A 23,232-nucleotide genomic window follows, 5' to 3' on the forward strand; every position below is an offset into this window, starting at 1 on the left:
TATTCCTTAAAGTTATGATTAGGAAAACTCTTTAAATACGACAGTATTTTAAATGCCTAATAAATATTTACAGTCTTAGACGTCTCTGAAATAGAGTAAAACACATTCTTACGACTTTACAGCTAATATACGTTTGTGTTACTGACGTAAGTCAAACAAAGAAGACTATCAAAACTTTTCAAAAGTATTCTAACGGATTACCATTTCAATTTTCAAAAATGCTTCGCAAAAGAGGAGAAAGAATCTACAAAAAATTTTTCCAAACAGTTTTTTTTTCTCTGCTAAAAAATAAACAAACAACTAACTGAAAGAGAAAGAAATTTCTGAAATATTGTTTTTGTTTCGATAGTCAAAATAAACAAATAGGAAAAGTAGGTCCTCAAATTTCAGATAAAGAATTGTTTTGGACATTATTCTCGCTATTTTTTCCGCTACAATGGATATTTTTTCAATCTTTGCTTTGTTCTTACGACTTCGATATTCAGTTTTGTTTCAGATTTATGTATTTTTCAAAAAATATTGTACTCTTTGCTCAAACAATCTCATAAAAAATTATGTTTATTTCAACATAAAATTAATGTTAATTGTGATCTACTAATAATTATTTTAAATAAATTATAGAAGGGAATGAGGGATATATATATATATATATATATATATATACAACAAAATAAATAAATTCAAGAAAACACGAAGAAAGTTAAGAAAAACAATCAGTTTCATTTATTGCGCATAAGCTGCAAGTAAACAGAACTCATTAGATAAGTTCAAAATGAAGATACTTATCTAACTAAACCTGGCACCATTTTCTCTAATTACTTAAATAAAATTATTAACAATATTTCTAAAGAAGGTTTCTCTTGGATTATCACTAATAATCAACCGATTTTAGATTTTCATTAAACATAATAAAATTAATTCTATTGCGACGTTTGATTTCCAGGATCTTTTCAATAGCATTCCCCTTTCTAAACTAAAAGATGTCCTTTTGAATTATTACTATGATTTTAAAAATATCCTTTGTTGCGATTTTGATTATTGGGAAATTCTGACTAATTTTTGTCTTTTTAGTAATCATCTTTACAATGGAAAGGATATTTTGCTTCAAATTGATGGAATACCACAAGGATCTAATTATTCATCTCTCTTAGCTAACTTATTTTTGCATTATTTTGAAAAAAATTATACTCTTAATATTAAATTTGTTTTTAGATACATTGATGACTTAATTATCTTTAATTTTCAAGATTATACTATTTTATTAAATGATATTTACCCTGAGGAATTAATCTTGCTTCGTAATCATGATGATAATATTAATTTCAATTTTTTGGATTTGGGTATTATAAAAGTTGAAAATATCTGCTTTGTTGATTTATACGATAAAAGAAATGATTTTATTTTAATATTAATAAACTAATTATTTGGAATTCTAATGTTTCTAGGAGCATCTATTTGAATAACGTTTTTAATGAAATGAACAGAATTAAAAGAATTTGTAGTAATATTTATTTATCCAAAAAACAAATCGATAAACTCTTTCAAAATTTGATAAAAAACAATAAATACCCAACTAAAATAATAAAATTTTATATAAAATCATTGGATTAATCGTATATTTTTGTGGATATATTTACTAAACATTCTCTTTGTTAATTTATGTAATTTCCCATGTGCAAATCCATTTCGGGTAAATCTGTTGCCAAAATTATTTACTAAATAATTTCTTTGTTAATTTGTATAATTTTTCCATGTGCAAATCCATTTCGGGCAAATCCGTGGTCAAAATTATTTACTAAAAAATTCCTTTACTAAAAAATTTCCTTTGTTAATTTATATAATTTTTCCATGTGCAAATCCATTTCGGGCCAATCCGTGGCTAAAATTATCTACTAAAAAAAAATTTTTTTGTTATCTTTTATAATTCTTCCATGAGCAAATCCATTTCTGGCAAATCCGTGGGTAAAATTATTTACTAAGAATTTATTTATTAATTTATAAAATCTTTTCATGTGCAAATCCATTTCGGGCAAATCCGTGGCTAAAATTTTCCATTAAAATAATTTTTCTTTGTTAATTATTATAATCTTTCCATGTGCAAATCCATTTCGGGCAAATCCGTGTTAAAATTATCTACTAAAAATTTTTTTCTTTGAAAATTTATATAATTTTTCCATATGCAAATCCATTTCGGGCAAATCCGTGGCAAAAATTATTTGCAAAACATGCAATTTATGTTTCTCTTTTCGATTTTCTGTTTTTTCTTAAATGAATATTTATTTTCTAATATTATTTATGGTCAACAATTTAAATTATCCAATATAAAATTACCTTGCGCACATCCATTTCGGGCCCATCCTAGGTAACTAACAAATCAATGCACAGCATGGCAAATCACTTCAGCAATGCAGTACGAACGGCACTTTAAAATCCTCTAGTTAAACTCAATTTGCACTTTTGCTTTCATATTTTGCAATCTGGCAATCTTGTTGCGAAAATATTTTTAAATCATTCTTGAAAAATTTCCCGTTCATGTAAGTACATCTGATTTCGCTACTCGCTTTATAGTTTTTGTTTTGTTTTATACTGCTTTTTCTTTTTCTTTTATTTCATTTTCTGTTTTTACGTGTTATTTTTACTTATTGTGTTCTATTTTATTTGTTGTAATTTTCGTAAAAAAATTTTTTTGAGTGCTCCTCACACTATTGTATTAATATATTTTGCTTTGGCTATATTGATACAATATCAGAAAGCACTCTTTTTTGCGGATATAATCGTGTGGGCTGAAGAAAAAATTATATCTGTTATTTTCCGTTTTTTTTTTCAAGAAATTTCATCCTTTATTCTTTTTTTTAATCAGTTGTTTTCATTATTATTCCCCCCCCCCTTTGCATATGTCTCTAATTTTCCTCTGTTTTATCTTCATTTTGAACTTATACATATATATATATATATATATATATATATATATATATATATATATATATATATATATATATATATATATATATATATATATATATATATATACAACATAAAAAGCTTTAACAAATCTTTTTATATAACTTCGTTGTCTGAATTTTATTTTTAAATTTATTAATAAAAGCGAAACACGTTCTCACAATTAGAGTTCATATCCGGCATTTTAGCACTAATTTACGAATTTTGAATTGAATGAATAGTTTAAGGGTGCAAGGTCCACAAAAGGACATGCTGCGCCAAACAATCGGTTTCAAAACAAATCAAGGGTAAAAAGCATTCCACTATTTTCTTTTTTTTTTACTAAAACTGTACATAACGTAACAGGCACATTTAAAAGTGAATAAATCAGATAAAATATAAATGGGATAAAACACGACAAAAACAAGCGCAAAACGTGAATAAAACCAGGTAAAAGTGTAAATAGGATAAAACAGTTATTTACAGTAAAAAAAAAACAAATTGCGTGTCGAAACAAAAAAAATTTTAGAATGATGGCCACGCCCTGAGCAAATCCTCTATAAATAAAATAGAAGTACCAAAAAAGGTAAGACGATGAAGTTAAAATTTGGGTTCACCCTTAACGAAGTGCCCAGTAAGTGACCACGGGCTTAACCCTATCCAACGGATGAGATTCTTGACTAGCCGGTTGATGCATGCAGGCCAATATGCAGCACCCATTTACCTGAAGAACGGGCCAAAGCAGTGGGCAGGGTTACCAAGATGCCCTTCAACTACCTGGATCCTCCTTTCGAGGGACATGGGTCTCCACGCAAGACGAAGGCCTGGATGGTCACTTCATCAGGGTCTGAAACAACAGGGTGGTAATCGAACACAGACGAAAAGCTCTCACCAGTAAATTTGGCAACCACGACAAGGGCGAAGAAAAAGGCGAAAGTATGAGTAAAGGGAGAGGAAAACGAAGGGAGGACAGATCACTAAGGTACCCCGGTACGTGACTCCCAGTATTTACCTAAGGAAGGTAAACCCCCAGAGGGGGTCTTAATTTCGATTAAAGAATGTAATAATTATCATAGCATGTTTTTCCCTTTAAGAAATACGAAATCCCGTGAGAAACTTCTTACAAAGTATTCTATCCTATCATAATTGTAAAATTATCCTCGCAATTTTTTTTATTTCCAATGACACATTAAAAGACAATTGAATATCAAAAAGATGACAATATGTCTATAAATAAGAGCGAGCAGTCCAGTAGCGTTCCCATATAGATTTCCGAGGGAGAGCAGGGCACCTAGACAGGGCACGAGACAAGTCCATTACCTCGTGGAGGTCACACAATGTACAAAAGGGATCATGGACCAAGTTGATGAGACATGGATGTTTTTTCAGGCAATCATGGCCAGTTATCAGACGAAACATGGCAGCAGATTTCATCCTATGCCGCCCACTGAGGGACATTGAGAATCTGTTTAAGCCATGGTTTATTGGAATTGCGATTTTTGAGTTCCTCGTGAAAAGAGGTCCTGAAGATGTTGATAGGTCCTTTTGATATTATAGAAAGGGTGTCTAAAGTTAAATCTCTGTAGGACAGAGGCTCCCTTTTTTACCAAGAGATCGGCCGCCTCGTTTCCTTGGATTCCAGAGTGGAAACGGCCTTAACAAATAAAGGAGAAGCATTACCCTTTTGTATGATTTGGATGTTCACCCTCTTCACCATAATAACTAAATGCAGAGTAATGTGACACAAGCACACGCGCACACACACAGACATATATATATTCTATCATGAATTTTTTGACCTTTTTTCATAAAATAAATCTTTACTTTATATTCAAAAATTCCTCAGGTAGTTCATTTGATCCTTTATTGGTAAAATAAAATAATATGATAAAAAGTTTAATAAACTAAAAGTCAAAGAATTTTAATTACTTTTTCAGTATTAGGAAAACTAAAGAGTCACTTTGTGCAATCGAGATTAGCAATTAAATCAGAAGAATCAATAACAAAAGAAGACATTGTGACATTAACGATAAAAATAGTTCGACATAAATGTTGAAACTACTTTCACTTCTGAGTTAATTGGCTATTTTTATGCTTATATTGACAAGGAAATAAAATTGAACGGAACTGTTTTGGAAATCTCAATATTACATTTTAAGAGCAAGATTTCTTATCATTATTGATAAGTTTTATTATCTTGAATTGTTTTTTCCCTGAAACATTTGTTGGAAAGCAAAACATTAATGATATTCTTTACCACGATCTCTATCTAAATTGATCTTTCTATCATATTATAATGTATATGTTAGTCGCAAACAATGTTGCAATTATATTAGTTGCAATACTCGTTTTCATATAAAGTTGGAAATAAATTCCGTTGCTTATGGAATTTATTTCTTATTCATTCGTTTTCGATAACAAATTATGTTTCGTATTTTATTTCATTAGTTTTTGGAAAACAAGTTTAATATTTCTTATTTTATTTCATAATTTGTGTAGAAAATGTGTTACAATTCTCATTTTATTTCCTTTTTTGTATAACAATTTATGTTTCGTTGGGAAGTAACTTATTATATTATAGCAAGAATTTAGACGTGAGACGTGATTTATAAGCTAATTTAACAGTAAATAAGTATTTTGTGCAAAGCACTATCTCTTTTTAAAGGAAAATTTACTTTTTAAATTTACCTAATATTTACTTTATTTAATAAATAAATAAGATTACAAAAGCTAGAAATCAACTTTAAAGAATGGTAGAAAAATATCTAAATAAACACTCCTGGTATTTCAACTTAATATAGTGTTTAAAAAGTATTAGGCAAATCAAAGTCAGGGACAATCTAAACTAAACTAAACTAAACTTAGTGGCGCGACAGCCCACAGAGGACCAAGCCCTACTGGGTTCATCCCAGTTTTCTTGATCTTGGACACCGAGGTGCAGATGCTAATGCTCCGGATGGGTGGCCAGCCTAACGCGGAACCCCAGTGTTTAATTCCTAACCATGATTGGTACTTATTTTTCCAACATATTGAAGGTATGAAAAACTGCGTCAACCTTGCCAGATATCAGGATAGATCCATGGACCGGCAACACAGGAGCGCGAAGCGATGTCATTCTACCACCGGGCTTTCAGGGACCATCAGAAATTATATATATATATATATATCAGAAATTATATATATATATATATATATATATATATATATATATATATATATATATATATATATATATATATATATATATATATATATATATATATATATATATATATATATATATATATATATATATATATATATATATATATGAATAAAATTACATGAATTCACAGTCAGTATATTTAAAAAATTAATTTGCAATTACTTATCTAAATAATTATTTGCTACTAATTACTAATAATTAATTATTGACGTGCATCACTTGTGTGATAAGACTATAAAATTGCTCATTGTGGTGGGCAAATAAACTCCTTGTGAAAACTCTGGAAACATTCGATGAAATTGTGCTGGCCATCGTTTAAGTTAGATGATTTATCAAAATATATTTTTTTTTTCAGTTAGCCATCATTATTTCTTATGACATTGATTTCTTTATCTACATTTCTTTAATCTCAAATTCGTACTCAAATTAAATAACATATATTGTTTTCCTAATCGATATTTATCTTATTCAATTTTAATCGTTAAAACAAATTTATTTGAATGTTTCTCCACGACACTTAAAAAAAAACAACAGAATACTGCCTCAATTTTTATCACTCCAACATTTTAGAAACCGCAGTATTTCTTACTAATGCAGAGTTCTACTGTCTATCAACTCATTTCATCTGCCAGGCTACAGAATTGAACATTGATAGTCGTTAGTAGGAATTGGGTCGGCTGTTCAACGCCGATAACTTTTTTAATTGTTTTATGATGTGCATCGATAGCACCTTGGAATGATAGGTTTGCTACGATTTATTCTATTAGGCGAAGCTGGAAAACTTCATCAGAAATTAAACTTTTGGATATATTCAATGTATTATGAGGTATGACTGTTATGAATATGCCAAATTCATGTGTTTTTAAGAGTGATGTAGTTTGATTTTAAGAAGAAGTTTTAAGAAATATATTGTCTGAGAGTGACTGTTTGACATTCTTTGGGTTACCAATTGATGATTTAAGAAAAATTTGTATAAGAAATAGAGACACTGTCGATAGATTTTTTTACTGTTTAGCTCAAAAAGCGAAGTTGGCTTTAGCTGTATCGTAATTCGAACACTTAAAAAGGTTGAAACTAGGTGAAGGGTTGTTCCACTCTTTTTGCTTTGATGTGCAGAACTAAAAAACCTTGCTATTTTTAACTATAGAAAATAAAACAACTTCCTGTGCTAACGGCACCACTTACCACTGAATCCAGCTTAGGGGATGATTTGGGAAAGATTTTCGTCAAAACCAACCAGTTACTTGAACACAGATGCTAACCAATAGCTAATGTGCAGAACTAAAAAACCTTGCTATTTTTAACTATAGAAAATAAAACAACTTCCTGTGCTAACGGCACCACTTACCACTGAATCCAGCTTAGGGGATGATTTGGGAAAGATTTTCGTCAAAACCAACCAGTTACTTGAACACAGATGCTAACCAATAGCTATAATCCCGCGAACCACCCATGATGCAGCCTCCACTATTAACGAGTCAATGGCCAGTCCGGTCATTGGCCAACCCTGGGATTGGACTTAGCCAACAAATGTCGTTCGTGAATAGCCGATTGATGCATACAGGCCAATATGCGCCACCTGTTTATCTGAAGCACGGACCAAAGTAGTGTGTTAGGATATCAGCATGTCCCTAAACAACCAAGATGCCTTTTTAAAGATAGACGGGTCTCCACGCACTATGAGCGCATAGATAGTTTTTTTCCATCAGGATCAATACAACAGGGTGATAATCGAAAAACAGACTAAAAAGCCCTCATCAGTAAATTTGGCAACTACGACAAGGGGGAAGAGGAAGGAAAATACAAGTGGAAAGGTAAGAGGAAAAAACAGCAAAAATAAAAGCAAGCAATAAATATGAAATGCTGAAATCTGTAAATGATAATCAGTGTTTAAAAGTAAGTGAAATAATACTCGCTCACTTACTCTATGTACATTTTATTGGCAAGTTGGAAATTCAAAACAAGACCGTTGCAAGAGAAAAGTAAAAGAATGTTAAAGTCCAGTTCGTGGATCCGGGTATGGCATAGCAGTCACAGAAGAGTGTGCCTCTGGGGGATGTCGTAGTAAAGAAGGGAAAATTAACGCATGGCAGGGAAAATGGAATGATATTTTATTCATATGCTACTTAACGAGTTAGGGCGAATATCTAACATTTTCAATACAAGGGAATTCATCATGATGATGAATACTTCTATAGATGAATAAAGCTGTAAACTTAAATTTTAGTCTCTTTGTGGGGGGAAAAAAAGAGTGAAATATGGTGAAATAAAAAAAATCATAAAAGTTTTCTAAAATTTCCTGTACTTATTTTCATTAGTTTCGAAGTATTTTTATCCCATCATCACTTTTGCATTCCATTTTTTTTTAATTCTATTTTATTAAATTATTGAAGTAGTGCACAAATTGTTTCTTTACGAGAATAAAAAAAAAGAAAATTAAAACTTCAAGCGTTCAATAAGACATAAATGCTTGTAGAAAATTCTGTTCCTCAATAAATCGATTGATTGATTGATCGAATGTAGGGATTAATGGCGCAAGTCCCAAATGAGGACATGCTGAGCCACACAAAACGGTAAAACAGTTTGAAAGCCTAAGTACAAACAAAATTTTAAGTGTTGCTCAATTATATCTGATAAAACAGTACTAGTAAGTGAATAAGATCAGATAAATGGTATGAATAAAATCAAATAAAAGGTATGAGTACAGTATAAAACGCGCGAAGTAAGTAAAGTGGTACAAAGATGATAAGATGTTTGCAAAAACGTAGAAAAAAAAAGTTAGACGATGTCGGTTAAAACATCGACACATTATCAAAATATAACGAATCATTATAGGAGCATTACACGTGTTGTATTGAGGAGTAGGCTACCCGAACAGTCTCTAATAAATCGAAAGGTTATTTGAAATTAGGATTTGTAAGAAAAAACAATTACTAGCTGAACTGTGCGTGGTACGTGGAAAACAGTTCTCGTGAATTCCTTTGATGCCTTGTGAATTTTAAATTAGTTTTTTTAGAAATTTTAGAAGCTATACCTTTCATTCAAAAACTTTTGATTAAATATTATAAATTAAAAGCAATTCAAATGTTACAACGTACTTAAATTCGAAATACGGGAAAATATCTCGATTCTAAATATTGAGCTCAAATTAATATGTTCACAAAGTAATATCAAATTCTGAAATAAAATATTTCTTAAACAAAGTTATATTTCAAAAATTTTTGTTGTGTACGTTTTTTTCTTTAATTCCGTTCTAAAATTTAGCCCTAGATGATTTATGACTCGCAAAATACTTGTTTTGCCGTTTACTAGTTTTGAGAAGTTTAAGTATTATTTCATACTTTAACGTCTTCAAACATTGCAAATGTTAAATTTTATTATGTATCTATATTTTAATAAAAATGTAAGAGTTTTCCAGAAAGTTTCTCTAATTTCTGAAGCATCTATACGTTTTAGTTGTTTGTCTGCGAATCGTTTGATTAGTTACAGAATAACATTAATTTAAATTAGTTATCTAGAGTAATCGAGATCAAGCATTGAATTAGATTAGATGCGAAGTTTCATAGAATAATATTAAAAAAAGAGCATGTTAAATGGAATTATTTTAATTGTAGAAAAATGATTATTTACACTAAAATACTTCTCTTATACAAATTTAAATATTTACTAATTAAAAGCTGTACTAAGCTATCTCTTAGCAATCAAAAATACACATAAAAATACAAATTAATTTTTTCAATTTATTTTTCTTTTTACAGTTATCAATTTTCGACAGATAAAAACGAGACAAAACTTATTTACTTACTAAAGTTAATGAACATTAAACCGAAATAAGTCATTTTTCTCGAACTTAATTCGATGTTAATTAAAAATTTATTTTAGCCTCGAGTCATTCTTCTTTTTGCAGCATCGAAATCATCTCTTTTCTAATCATGTATAAAATAACGGGTTTGTTATTTCTAGAAATTAAAGCATTTTTCTCCAGTGATGATATTTACTTTCCCAAAAAGGACTTATTCTGAAATGTTTTGAAGAAGAGTTTCTTATGTGGGTGGGAGTGTCTCAGTCAGTTGAAGATGGATGCGGTTGTTGTAATTAATTAAACTAAGGTCTCATTCTTCAAGTATTTTTACATGAGTTTAATGAATTGTGAAAAACAGTTCGTCATTTCAAATTGAAAGGAATTCTTTAAGAAACAATTGTGCCATCCGTTTCTTATTTAATCTATTCCGTATATTCCGTATCTTATTTAAAATTGGTAGAATTTTTCCGGATCTTATTTAAAATTTGTTGAATTTTTTTTAAAATCTTTTTATGCTAAATAGCTTTATAAGTTACCTATTTCCGTGCAAAAAGTATTGAAAAATTCAATTTACTACGCCTCTTTTAAATATTTATGCATACTTTTTTCATTTTAAACGTAAATTTGATTAAAATTGAAACTCAAATTGTAAACTATATTTAAATATTTTTATTATTCCACAATTTTTTTTAACTAATAAACTTTACATTCTTTGATAATTTAATAGTATTGACAATAAATTGTGTTAAATATAGAATTTAAAGGAGCCAGATACAAGTCTCCTGTCACATTGCGAAACAAATCCTCAAGGAATCAATTCCGTTGAAGTAAGTGACTATCCATAGAATCCAAACGTAGTTAATGGCACAAAGACATTGACTTAAGAAAATTGAAAAGATAAATTTTACCGTGATTGCAATGCAAGCTTATTTTTATAAATAAATCTTATTATCTTACATAGTCCTAATCGTAAAATCTTTTGTAATTATATTTTTTAGTTAGGTTTGTAGTTTTTAGCTCATGAAGCAGAAATGGTTATAGCACACCATAAACTTGGTATAAATTACAGGTTCTCTTGTTAAAATTGCCAGCTTCTTGGTTTTAAACTTTTTGGTTAACCCTGTTATGATTTTAACTAGCCATTTCTTTAAATAATTGTGTAATAATACAGAAAATAGTTAAAATGAAACCAATTACTGCAATAAAAAAACACAAGAATCTGCCATTAAACCTAGAGATAAAAGTACTGTGTGGGTTGGTTAGTTAATATTTCTTAGAACAGGAATCAGACATGCTATACTATGCCAAATTCTAGGTAATTTTTTTAAAGTATTGAATATATTCCTATTGTTTTAGCAAACTTAATAAGTACTGTGTGGGTGCAATGTATACTGAATACTGAGTAGGAAGAAAAACACCGAAAATATTTATGGATGCTAAAGTGTCATTGTTTTACTTGTTTTAACAAAAACATAGGTTATAACTTAGTAATTAAATGAAAAATCGAAACAGAAAATTTCATTAAATTTAAATTGTAACTATGATTCTCAATAATTTTTTTTCTTTTTCATATAATTAGTTTTTTAAGCCTAGTTATACCATATAAAGTCATGTTCAGCTAAACAAACTTTGAAGCAGATCAGAAAGCAAGCACTTTGGAAACACCAAAATGTAAGGTTAGTTAGCTTTTAACTTACTGCACAAGAGCCAAACGTGGCTATACCGCACTCAACACTTGATCAAAATTAAGAGTCTGGTTTAAAAGTTTTGCAATTATTCAGTGTCTCTAAGTAAGTCTTCAGTAACGTTTCTCTGTGAATCGTTTCCAATAATGTCGATAATTCAGGATACTCACACTTAAGGCATTGTCGTCTCTTATTTTTAAAATTAGAACACAGGCACAAAATGTGCTTTAAGGTTAGTGGGTTTTTGCAGATGGTGCAATTAGGCACAGGTCCGTTAAGTGAACACGTTACGATTGCAAGTTTCATCTAAAAAACTCTAATTTAAAATAAAGCTACCAAAAAGGTAAGACAATGTTGGTTTTACGTTGGCAGATTATATAAATTTTGGGGAGATTAAATATTAAATGTTTTGGAAAATTTTTATTGAGTGGGTTAATTAGAAATATTCTTTACTATTTTTAAACGCATTGGAATTTTTGCAAATGTTTTGTAGCCATTTTTTTCTAACTATATTTTTTATTTTATAGGTCTTGTGTTCAGATACATCACAAACATGAATTCTAGTGATATTTATGACAACTTGACGTTTGATACTGTGCTCTATCTTAACAGCTCTAACAGAAGCAACATAACCAGAGATGATTCCAGTGTCGCTTCAGATGCTGTTTTATCCATGGCACTTGCGTTACTAATTTTAGTAACTATAATAGGAAATGCATCTGTGATAATCGCTATAACTCGAGAAAGAAACTTACAAACCAAAGGAAATTGCTTGGTGCTATCTCTTGCAGTCGCTGATCTTTTAGTAGCATGTCTTGTAATGCCATTAGGAGCAGTCTATGAAGTTCATCGGGAGTGGAATCTAGGCAGGGAGCTGTGCGATATATGGACATGCTGCGATGTGCTTTGCTGTACAGCATCCATTTTACATCTAGTAGCTATTGCTGTCGATAGATATTGGGCGGTTACAGACATAGATTATGTACGCCAAAGACAATCTTGGCACGTTGGTTTAACCATTACGCTAGTATGGTTTGTTTCTTTTATAGTTTCTATTGCTCCACTTGTAGGTTGGAAAGACCAGTTGCATGAAACTCGCATACTTACTGAAAAACGCTGTTTGATAAGTCAAGATCCTGGGTACCAACTATTTGCAACCTGCGCAACATTCTATGTTCCCCTGGTTGTTATTCTTCTGCTTTATTGGAGAATATTTCGTGTTGCACAAAAAAGGATTCGAAATAAACCTGGGTCGTGTGCTGACTCGCGTTTGGTTTCTGCTACTGTCATGGCATCTCTAGTGACAGAGATGACATTGATTTCTACCACTACTTCATCATCCCATCCCAGTGAAGCTAGTCGCTCGGAAGATCTTTTATGGAATCATACTAAAGAAGAGGGATTGAAAAAAAGAAGAAGAGTTAATATGCGAACAAAAAGAGAAAGAAGAGCAGCTAAGACTCTAACCGTGATAACTGGCGTTTTTGTTGTATGCTGGCTTCCCTTTTTCACTATGGCACTGCTTATGCCTCTGTGCGAAACCTGTCAGCCAAGTAATGAGCTTTTTAGTTTTGCTCTGTGGCTTGGTTATGCCAACTCAATGCTCAACCCAGTTATTTACACAGTTTTTAGCCCCGATTTTCGAATGGCTTTTAAACAGCTCTATTTTTCTTCTTGTCATTTGTAAACAGGTGCACTTCTCACTGCTTATGTAACTGTGATTGATGTAAAATTATACGTATTTGTGTGTGATATATATGCATCTATGTTTCTTAAGCATTCTTCATGTATGATGTATTAAATATTTTTCTTTGCACTCTCTAACCTTCCGTTTTATATTGATATAATTTTCTGTGGAGTTTAATAGCAGTGAGTCATTTAATGGAGCTTTCTGTGCAACAGGAAATTTACACATTATATATTAAGGTCAGCACTTTTATTACAATGAACTAAACAACTAACCTCATACATAACATTAAATCAGTTAGTCTAGTTAATAAAATTATTTAATTTAATAATAGCTTATAATATTTTTTAAAATCTCACTATAATGCTATTAATTACCAAAACTAGTTGAAAGTGGGGTATTACCAATACAGTCTTTGCTCTTTTAATTCTTACCTCACTCATTTCATTGCTTTTCACTTTCTAACTAGCTAATAGTTCAAAATAAAAATGACCATTAGTTTAAACAATCTTTAACTTTCACTTGGTTAATAAATGGATGGTTTCACATACGCGGGCAATTCCTCTGGGTGGACTGTTAACTTGCTAGCAAATAGTTATTAATACTTACCATGTTACTCGTGACAAAACTTCGGCCACTAGTTTGCGAAAAGCGGCCACTTTAATGGCACAAAGTCTATAACAGGATTGAAAAAAATACGAGATTACTCATTTAATTCGAAAAAACTATGAATAAAAAACATAATTGATTCTTTAAATTTTTTGAAGTAAATTGATTGGAGGGAATGAAACGCGAATGGCAAGTTCAGAAGTTTGACTTTATACGTATTAAAAACTATTAAACTTAATATTATGCATGCTAGGAAAAGTGTCCCAAATTACAGAAGGTTAAATCAATACAGTAATCGATAAATTGATTCCGAGCTTCAAACAACTCCTGTAATGGATACTAAACCCTCACCAAATACATAGAAATTGTACGAAGAAAGAAATGCATTGTTAAAAAAGACCTAAAAACCCTCAAAAATTACTTAAAATCACAATGCAAATTTAAAATGTAAAACTTCATTGCATATGGGTCCAAAAAGCACATGCTGCTCCAAGCACATGGTTTTAAAGCAAATTGCTTAAGTAAAAAGCTTAAATAAAATGCAAAATAAATATCTATAACTCAGTTTGGGTTAGAGTTGCAAATTGTTTGCGTAAGTGACCACGTTTATGGCTCTAAAGCGCCTTAAACTGTGTTAAAAGTTATGCAACTGGGTTAAATTCTGGGTAACTTAATCAAAACAACTGTTTTAAAATCAGAAATACACTGTTCGAATTAGTATTAAATTGAGTTTTACCATCAAATGTTTTTAAAGTACTTCATCCAGTTTGGATGAAGTGTTGCTCCGAGAAAAATAGATAAAGTCGGAAAATCGCAGTTAAAGTTACCGTCGTCTTTTATATTTCAATGTCAACAAAGTAAAAAGATGATTAATTACTCTAAGACAATTGAATTAAATTGACTGGAATGTTTAATGGCATAAGATCTAGTAAGTTAATCAAGAATCATTGGTGCAAAGCCATTTGTGGTCATACCGCATCTACAACTTGGTTTATAAAAAGCATTCTGCTATGAGTTAAAGCTAAATTAATTTGCGAAAATCAATGTTCCTGAGGTTATTAGAAATACTGTTGTGAGGTTTATCCACAATTAATATAGTCAATATTGGATTAAGGCTACCAAATTTGAGTTGTCTCTAGGTTTTAAATTTATTAGACTTGGTAAAACTTGCTGACCATTAAGACAATGCACCGCGTGTGATCAGCTCACACAGGTTTCACTGTACACATTTCAAAAATAACAAGTGTTCTTTGAAAAAAATATATCGACAAGAAAATTCACATCCTTTATAGAAACCGAAAAAAAAATCAATTTTTGGCAGCTTCATAAGGGATGAAAAAGAACTAATTGAATTAATTTTTTTTTTTTTAGAATGTTGCAAAAAGTTTAATACAATAGAGAAGTGGCATGAAAAAATAGTAAGCGAAAATTGAAAAGAAAGACCTTTTTTTACCATCATTTTTAGGGTAAAAACAATTTCATCGCTTTCGTAGCCTACAGAAATGAGAACTTATCTTGAGTTCTTATCTTACTTAAAAGAAAAATATTGCAGGTTATTTCATTCTTCGATGTTTAACGCTTTCAGCTCAAATAACAAGAGGAAAATATTACTTAAAATACAAACCTTAACTGTATTTAGTTTACAAAGAATGTATTACTCGACATTCCAAATATGCCATAACCTAAATGCTCAATACTTTATTAAATAATTGAACCATTAAAATGTTCGACTATTAACTTTTATTCTTTAAAGTACTTTAAAAAAAAAGACACTAGTTTAAGGTGTTTTTAAGCTAAAGTGTAAAGTAGTTTAAAGTTTACCAACCCAGCTTTTTTCATAAATTTGCTTAACAAGAAACATGTATATACACTGAATTTACTGTGGTTTTTATTTTTAACAGTGGAGTTTTTTTGTACGAGGATTTAAATTTAATGTGGGATTTAATGCGTATGCTTTTAAGACAATGGTACAAGGTCGAAGAACCATCCGCTGCACCAAACAAAGGGTTTTAACAGTTTGACACAGAATTTGTATTAAACATATTTTTTAAACTCTTTTCATTATTTTGTATTATTTTAGGTCAAAATAAGTGAAGAATATTACTTAGCATTTTAATAATTTATGGTTATGAAATACGACATGAAACATCGGTGTATTTTTTTGCGTTAAAGGTAAAATCTTCCAATTATTACACAATTCCAAACAATATTTTTTTTTTCAAATTTGCACTTATTTACCGTTACTTATATCTAAGAGAAACAGTTGTTCATTATTGAAATTTCTTTATTTTACAAAATTAATTATTGATTAATTTTTGAATAAGAATGATAATTACAATTTTTATAATTAAAAAATATTGAATTTTTTTTACTGGTAATTAGAGAGCGTCAGACAAGAAAATATATGAAAGGAACAACAGCTCCAAAGGGTCAAAGGGACAATTTGCTCCAAAGGGTTGAAACAGTTCAAAGGGTAAAATATATTATGTATTCACATTAAACTTCGTAAATAAGCAGAAAATCGATAAAAGCAATAATTTTTTTTTCCATAAATGGATCTATTATAGTAATTAAAGGGCTACAAGTACATTAATCAGTGGACAGCATTACATACCCACAGTAGAGAAATAAAACAGCGTTAGTCTGGCAATTCTTAAAAAAAGAAGGAAATCTCGGACCATAGAAAAAGGTAGGACACTAAAATTATATAATGGATTTTGTAAGTTATTTTACAAGTAGCAATTTATATTAAAACTATCATTTGTAATATTCCTTTTGTTAGCAATCCAGTTAAATTTGGCATTACCTTTAATTCTTTAAAATTTTCTTTCTTTAACTAATGCTTTTTAAATATTTCAACTAATTCGCGTTCTTTTTATGCTTCTTTTATTATTAATATAGCTACGTTAATAACTTATATTTAACAATAATTGTAATTTTAATTGAAAATATTGTACTCTGTTTTTTTTTCTATTTATTTAGACAGATTAATAATGGGCCGAAGCAGCTCGTACTCCACGATTAGAGCTACTGTAATGAAATAAATATTTGGAAAAGTATTGGCAGAAAGAAAAATGAAACGGTTCAAAAAATATAATTCTGATCAATCAAAAGAAAGTTAGTGAATTATTTGTATTCTTGTGAAAGTTAGTTATTTGTTTTCTTGCGCAAGAGCCAGAAAGACTATACCGTGTCACACACTTGGTCAACATAAAACCATAAATTAAATTAAGGAGAATTATCCAGCGTTTTTAAGAAAGTCAATAAGCTATGGGGGTAGAATTGCACCCAGGTAAATAAACTAGGAAAATCGAAATTAAAATACCGACGTCTCTTAATCTTCAAATTCGAACACTAGGTCAAGATGTGTCTCATTCTTAATGATTCTCTACAATTGGAGCAAACAGGCACTGGTTCGTTTAACCCCTTGGGGACGGGTGATTCAGAAAAGCATTCGTACAAAATCAGAATCAAGTTGTAATTAAATAAAAAACGGTAACTTAAATGTAGTCGTTGCTAATTTGACAGACTTACTTTGCTTTTACTTTAATTATTGTTAGTTTAATGATATATATAATCAATGTTAATTCAAGGTATAACTAAATAGTTTTATTTCGAACAAAGTAGTGGTGAATTAAATAAATCAAACAATTATAACTCTGCCCGCAAATAAACTGCTAAGGAAATACTTTGATTACCAGTTTTATCTTTTTACCCTGATTGATACGGTTTTATGCTGGCACGTATTTGTGACAGTCGGCGCGAAAGGGTTAATCATAGATACAATCAATGTTAGTTCAAAGTATAACTAAATAATTTTATTTTGAACTAAGTAATGGTGAATTAAATAAATCAAACAATTATAACGCCTCCCACAAATAAATTGCTAAAGAACTACTTTGGTTACCAGTTTTATCTTTTTACCCTGATTGATACGGTTTTATGCTGGCACATATTTGTGACAGTCGGCGCGAAAGGGTTAATAAAAGGTATCTATGTGCCAATCATGTATGACCAATACGCAATCTGTTATCTACAGCTAAATTTTTCTAAAATTATTTTGGGTTTTTTTCGGAGTAAGTAACGGTTTGTCTTCACACAATTTATTACCGATTTCTGCATTCCATTGAGTCTGCCAGTTTAAAGTTAAAGTGTCTGTAACTGCTTTCATTACATCAGATCGAAGAACAGACCTGTCAGAAAGGTTTTGAGTAGATTTTGCAGTGGAATGTGTGATTTTATTTCCTAATATTCCAACATGTCCAGGGATCCAGAACATAAAATGTTATAACCTTTTTCTTTCTGTTGTAGTAATATTTTTAAAATATGAATTAAGAGAGAGTGTAACTTGATGACTGGGTTTTTCATAGCTTCCAAATGACTTTTAGAATCAGAATAAATTATCCAATTTCAATGATTCTGAGTTGAGATGTAGTCAGGAGCTGAAAAGATGGCATGACATTCTGAGGTAAGAACTGTGCAAGTAATTAAAGCTTCTCTGAGAAAACCGCATTGTGGGAAATTATTGCATATGCTACGTGATTATTTGCTTTAGAAACATCTTTAAATACAAGTTTATAATCTTTATAAATTGAGCGATGATAAAAATACTTTTTCTAGTAATTTATAGGAGAAGTTAACTCCTTTTTTGAACTTACAAAGATGTCTAAGATATAAAATGGTACAGAAAGGGAATGGTGTTGATTATGACACGATATTAAAATCTTCAATTTCTCCGATTTGTTAAAAGCTGATTTACTCTCAATCCAAAAGTCGGAATTGAGGTTGGTCTATGTTTAAAAAGCGTTTCATAGACCGGTGATGAAATCTTCGAGAGTAGTGGGTGATGAGGAGGATTTTTTAACATGGAAGTAGTAATTAAGAACTATTTTATTTTGATTCACTTGCAGAAATGGTTCTTGACATAAAGAATAAATAATTCTATTTGGTGCGGAAGACACCAGTCGCAATTCTAAGACTTTCGTTATGATGGTAGTCAAGGTATCGAAGAACGAATTTGTGGTAGGCATATAAATTATTGTATTGTGGAACGGTGAATTTTAAGCAATGAATTAGTATCTGCTTCCCAGGAAGAGTTTGAGTTCATAGTTCTTAAAGAAAGCGCCGTGAAAATTTTTAAAAAATTTATTTTGACAAATAAATGCGAAAAATATAAAGAAAGGGGGGAAATATCATAGTACATTCCTAAGAAGTGGAATGGAAAGGGGGCTGAAACATGGAACTGGTCTTTTCCCAGATTGCTTATTCGAGTGAATTGAATGTAGGGTTTAGTGACACAAAGTCCAAATTAGGACATGCTGCACCAAACAATACGGTAAAACAGTTCAAAAACTTAAAAGCATACAAAAAAAAATTTTGTAGCACAATTATAACTGTTAAAATAGTATTAGCAAGTGAATAAAATCAGATAAATAGTATGAATAAATTCAGATAATAGGTATGAGTACAGTATAAAGCACACGAAGTAAAATGGTACGAAGGTGATAAGATGTTTGCAAAAGTGCATAAAGTTGTAGAAGTATTAAAAAACATTTATTTAGAGTTGAAAATACCAGTTGACACGTAAAAATGCAAAAATTTTAGGATGATGAAAGGCATTCAACAAATCCTGCATGCATGAATTAAAACTCCCCAAAAAGGTTAAACAATGTTGGTTAAAAGATAGACATATTATTAAACATGATGAATAGAGAGAGGAACGTTACAGTTACTGTGGAGGGTGTTGGAATTGAGGTGTATAATAAATGGATGTGTGTTAACCGGGTGTGACAGTTTCGAAGACGGGTTAGCTTTAAGTCAGCCCTACGCAAAGGCAACACTTTCAAAGGGTTCGAATTAGATTTAATGCTATGCAGTTTGTTAAAAACTTCGAGGTCCACTATTGTTACCATAATGATGTCGCAAATTTTCGAATATGTAGTTTTATATCAGAGAAAGATATGGACAATATTAAGACAGATGTGGAAGATCACGCACCTAAGTCATCTAGGTCATTCCCTGGAATAGTAATATGGCTCGGTACACAGCAAAATAAAATCTCAAAGTCATTCTTCTGAAGAGTGTTTAACAAATGAATGATTTGTTAGCTAGTTAGTTTGGAGTTATTGGTGCAAGATCCTGTTGTGGCTATATCGCACCTAAGACTAGTTTTTTAAAGAGCAATTTAAATGCACTCGAAAAACTAGATTGAGGAATAAAAAACTATGTACATGAGATAAGAGAAAATGTTGGAATGAGGGTCATCTCCAAATAATAAAATTTGGGATGAATCGAAGCTACCAAAGTGGCCTTGTCTCTGAAGTCACTGGGTTAAAATATGTTTTACTGTAAGTAGTTCCCTGTAATTGGAACACTCAGGTGCGGGATTGTTTAAAAAAAGTCTTTGTGGGTTATTCTAGTAGGACCAATACGCAAGCGATTTAGAAACACTTCCACTTTGCGACAGATGTTAAGATGCTTGTATTTAAGATGCTGTATATTATTTTTAATGGCGTATAATTTGTTATTTGTTTCATTGCTCTAACTATTTCGCCACTGGGAATAGAGAATGCAATCGATCGATTTTTTTTGTATCGGAGAAAGTTAGTGGTTGGTTTGATCAATTACGAGTTGACTTTGCTATTTCAGTAGCAGTTTCATTACCTGAAATGTTTGCATGACCAAGGATCCAACAGACATTTTTTTAAAATCCTTTTTGGTGTAAATTGTACTACAGGTACTTAATTGTATGTGGTTTTAGGTCCCTATTCTGCAGTGCTTCAAGGCAGCTCTTTAAAACTGGATATACACACCATTTTATCGATTTTTCAGTAGATATATATTGTTAGGCAAAAAGTATTGCATGGGATTCAGAAGTGAATACCGAGCTGTTTGAATGTAATTTTTCAGAAATATTAGAAACAGGGATGACTACGCAGCTTGTAGTATGGCCATCACTTTTAGATCAGTCTGTAAACATTGGATTGAAATCGGTGTATTCTTCTCGATGAGAGTTAAAAATCTGTTGATAGAGTTGCAGTTTGTCCTTTTGTCAAATAGTTAAAAATATTTACGGTTCGAATCTGAATCAATGGAAGAAGGTTTTGGTGCAGTAGCGAGTAAATTGTTAAAATCTTCAAAGTTTAGATCTGATAAAAGTTTCTTTATTCTTAGACTAAAAGTCGGTATGGAAAATGGTTCGGTAATGCAATGAAAAAAATAAGGCTCAAAAGAGCACCACATAGAGCAATTCACTGTCGAAGAAATACAAATATTTAGTAAATACAAAGCATTTAATAAATATATTAATTAATTTAATTAAATTATTCCAGCAAGAGTCATAGTTGGACTATATCACGTCTAAAAGTACTTATGGCGAAAATAACTTGGTAAAGATCAAAGCAACTATAGGTTAAAAACCGTCAAGAGATAGTAGAAAACATATATTTTTGGCTGGCTGTGAGAAAAATATAATAAATATATCAATTGATTTAATTAAATCATTCGTGTAAGAGTCATGTTTTGGCTGGCCACGCTTAAAGTAGTTAAAATGAAATTAACTTGGTTGAAATCAAACCAATTATGGATTGAAACCAGTCTAGAGAAGAGAAAAAAAATTTGAATGCCTGTGTCAAAAATGTAAACTAACCACAGTTCCACCGTTTTTTTTTCAATGGATAATTTGACAGTAACAAGATAGACAGTAAGCAAGTTGAATTATTTTATTTAAGGAGACAATAGAATACATTTCAAAAGTACTTTCTCCATTTTACTCATTTTATATGCGACTCGCTTTCAAACTCTGCAGGGAAATAGACTACAGATGCTTCAGTACGTTTTCTGATCGAAAAACCAGCAAATAAGAATTGATTTTTTTCAGTCAATACAAATTTGTGACGTTTGAGTAGATCTTAGTAGAGCAACACGAAACTCAGAAAACTGCAAAATGTCAAACAAAATTTTGAAAATCTTTTGAAAGATTTCTCTTATAAAAAGAAAAATTCACAAAATAAATTGCTATAAGCTTTATCTAAGCCGCTTAAACTATTTCAAGTAGTGTGTCTAGGCATAATAAAAAATAATCTTGTTATCTAGCAAATTCTAAAATAATAATTTTATGTTTCAGTTTGTTATTGATTTTTGGATCACGAGCCCAAAAGGGCCCATACTACGCCTAGCTCTTGGTCAATATTGAAAGTCTAACTTAAATTTTTGGAATGAATTTTATACTACAGAAATTATTAAAATCCCTCTAATGAACTTATTTTAATGCTATTATTGGTGACAAAGCTTATCATTAACTATGTTTCAGCTTATGTTTTCTTTTAAACTCTGAATTACCGCTTAAGATTCTGTTATCTGGAGTGCTTTGCATGTTTGTTCGTTTTAATGAAACATCTATGAAATTTTGAGTGCTTAAATACAGTTGTTCAAAAGCATTGAGACATTTGAATTTAAACATAGTGAGCTGTTTTTGCAATCATTAATTAGATTATGTAAACAGAAATAAAATCAATCAGGAGATACCTTACTCTTTAGTTAGTTGTAACTTATATATTAAATGACAGGCTCTGCAAATTTTTGAGCACTTTGATCACAGCCATTGAAATTTTGCGAAATTATAATAAGTTTCCTAGCTGTAGTCAACGTGAAGCTGCTATTAAATTAGGGGAATTGAATTGAAAGCATGCTTTAATGGCACAATGTCCAAAAAGAACATGCTGAGCCAAACACATAACAATTTAGAAAAGTGCCTGTGTTACATTTATATTCTTAAAATACATTAAATATAAAATGATAAAATGATGATTACTAGTAAAACTGCATAGGTAAAACTTACAAAAGTAAGTAAACTCTGATAAAATTGTGAATACAGCAAAACAGATAAATGCAATTTAAAATACCAACAGCACGTAGAAATGCAAATATGCTAGGGTGATGGGCTTCATTTAACAAGTCTTAACAAGCACAAAATTGAGCTACCAAAAAAGATAATACGATGTTGGTCACAACAAGGGCAAATAATTCAAATATGATGGATGGAAAGTAAAGCCTTACAAGTATTGCATTGGGGAGGTGCATACCAGAATAGCAAAGGAAGGTGTGTCAGTCGGGTATGACCTATGTGCAAACAGGTCAGCTTTACATCTGTCCTTCGCGTTTGCAGCACAGGCCAAGCATAGATTTATAAGTGTGTAATTTGTTTTCACTTTGAAGGTCCCAGTGTTGTTGCCCCAAAGTCATAATAAATTGTCGAATACCATTTTTCATACATTTGAACGGTACAAACAGTGATAAGGGATTG

General features: G+C 30.7%; 1 protein-coding gene across 2 annotated transcripts in view; it reads left to right on the forward strand.

Annotated features, from left to right (window-relative positions):
• The window catches only part of LOC107452601 (5-hydroxytryptamine receptor), a 141,693-nt gene extending 128,237 nt beyond the window's left edge, over positions 1-13,456 (forward strand). For both annotated transcript variants that reach the window (XM_071187889.2, XM_071187888.2), the window contains one exon: positions 12,160-13,456. In XM_071187889.2, the coding sequence (XP_071043990.1) occupies positions 12,186-13,319 (1,134 nt within the window). In that variant the 5' untranslated portion in view covers positions 12,160-12,185 and the 3' untranslated portion in view covers positions 13,320-13,456. The remainder of the gene's footprint in view (positions 1-12,159) is intronic.
• The last annotated feature ends 9,776 nt before the right edge of the window (positions 13,457-23,232 follow it).

Source organism: Parasteatoda tepidariorum, chromosome 11, assembly GCF_982258835.1.
Source record: "Parasteatoda tepidariorum strain Cologne lab strain chromosome 11, Ptep-v5.0, whole genome shotgun sequence".
In the NCBI taxonomy this organism is placed as follows: domain Eukaryota; kingdom Metazoa; phylum Arthropoda; class Arachnida; order Araneae; family Theridiidae; genus Parasteatoda; species Parasteatoda tepidariorum.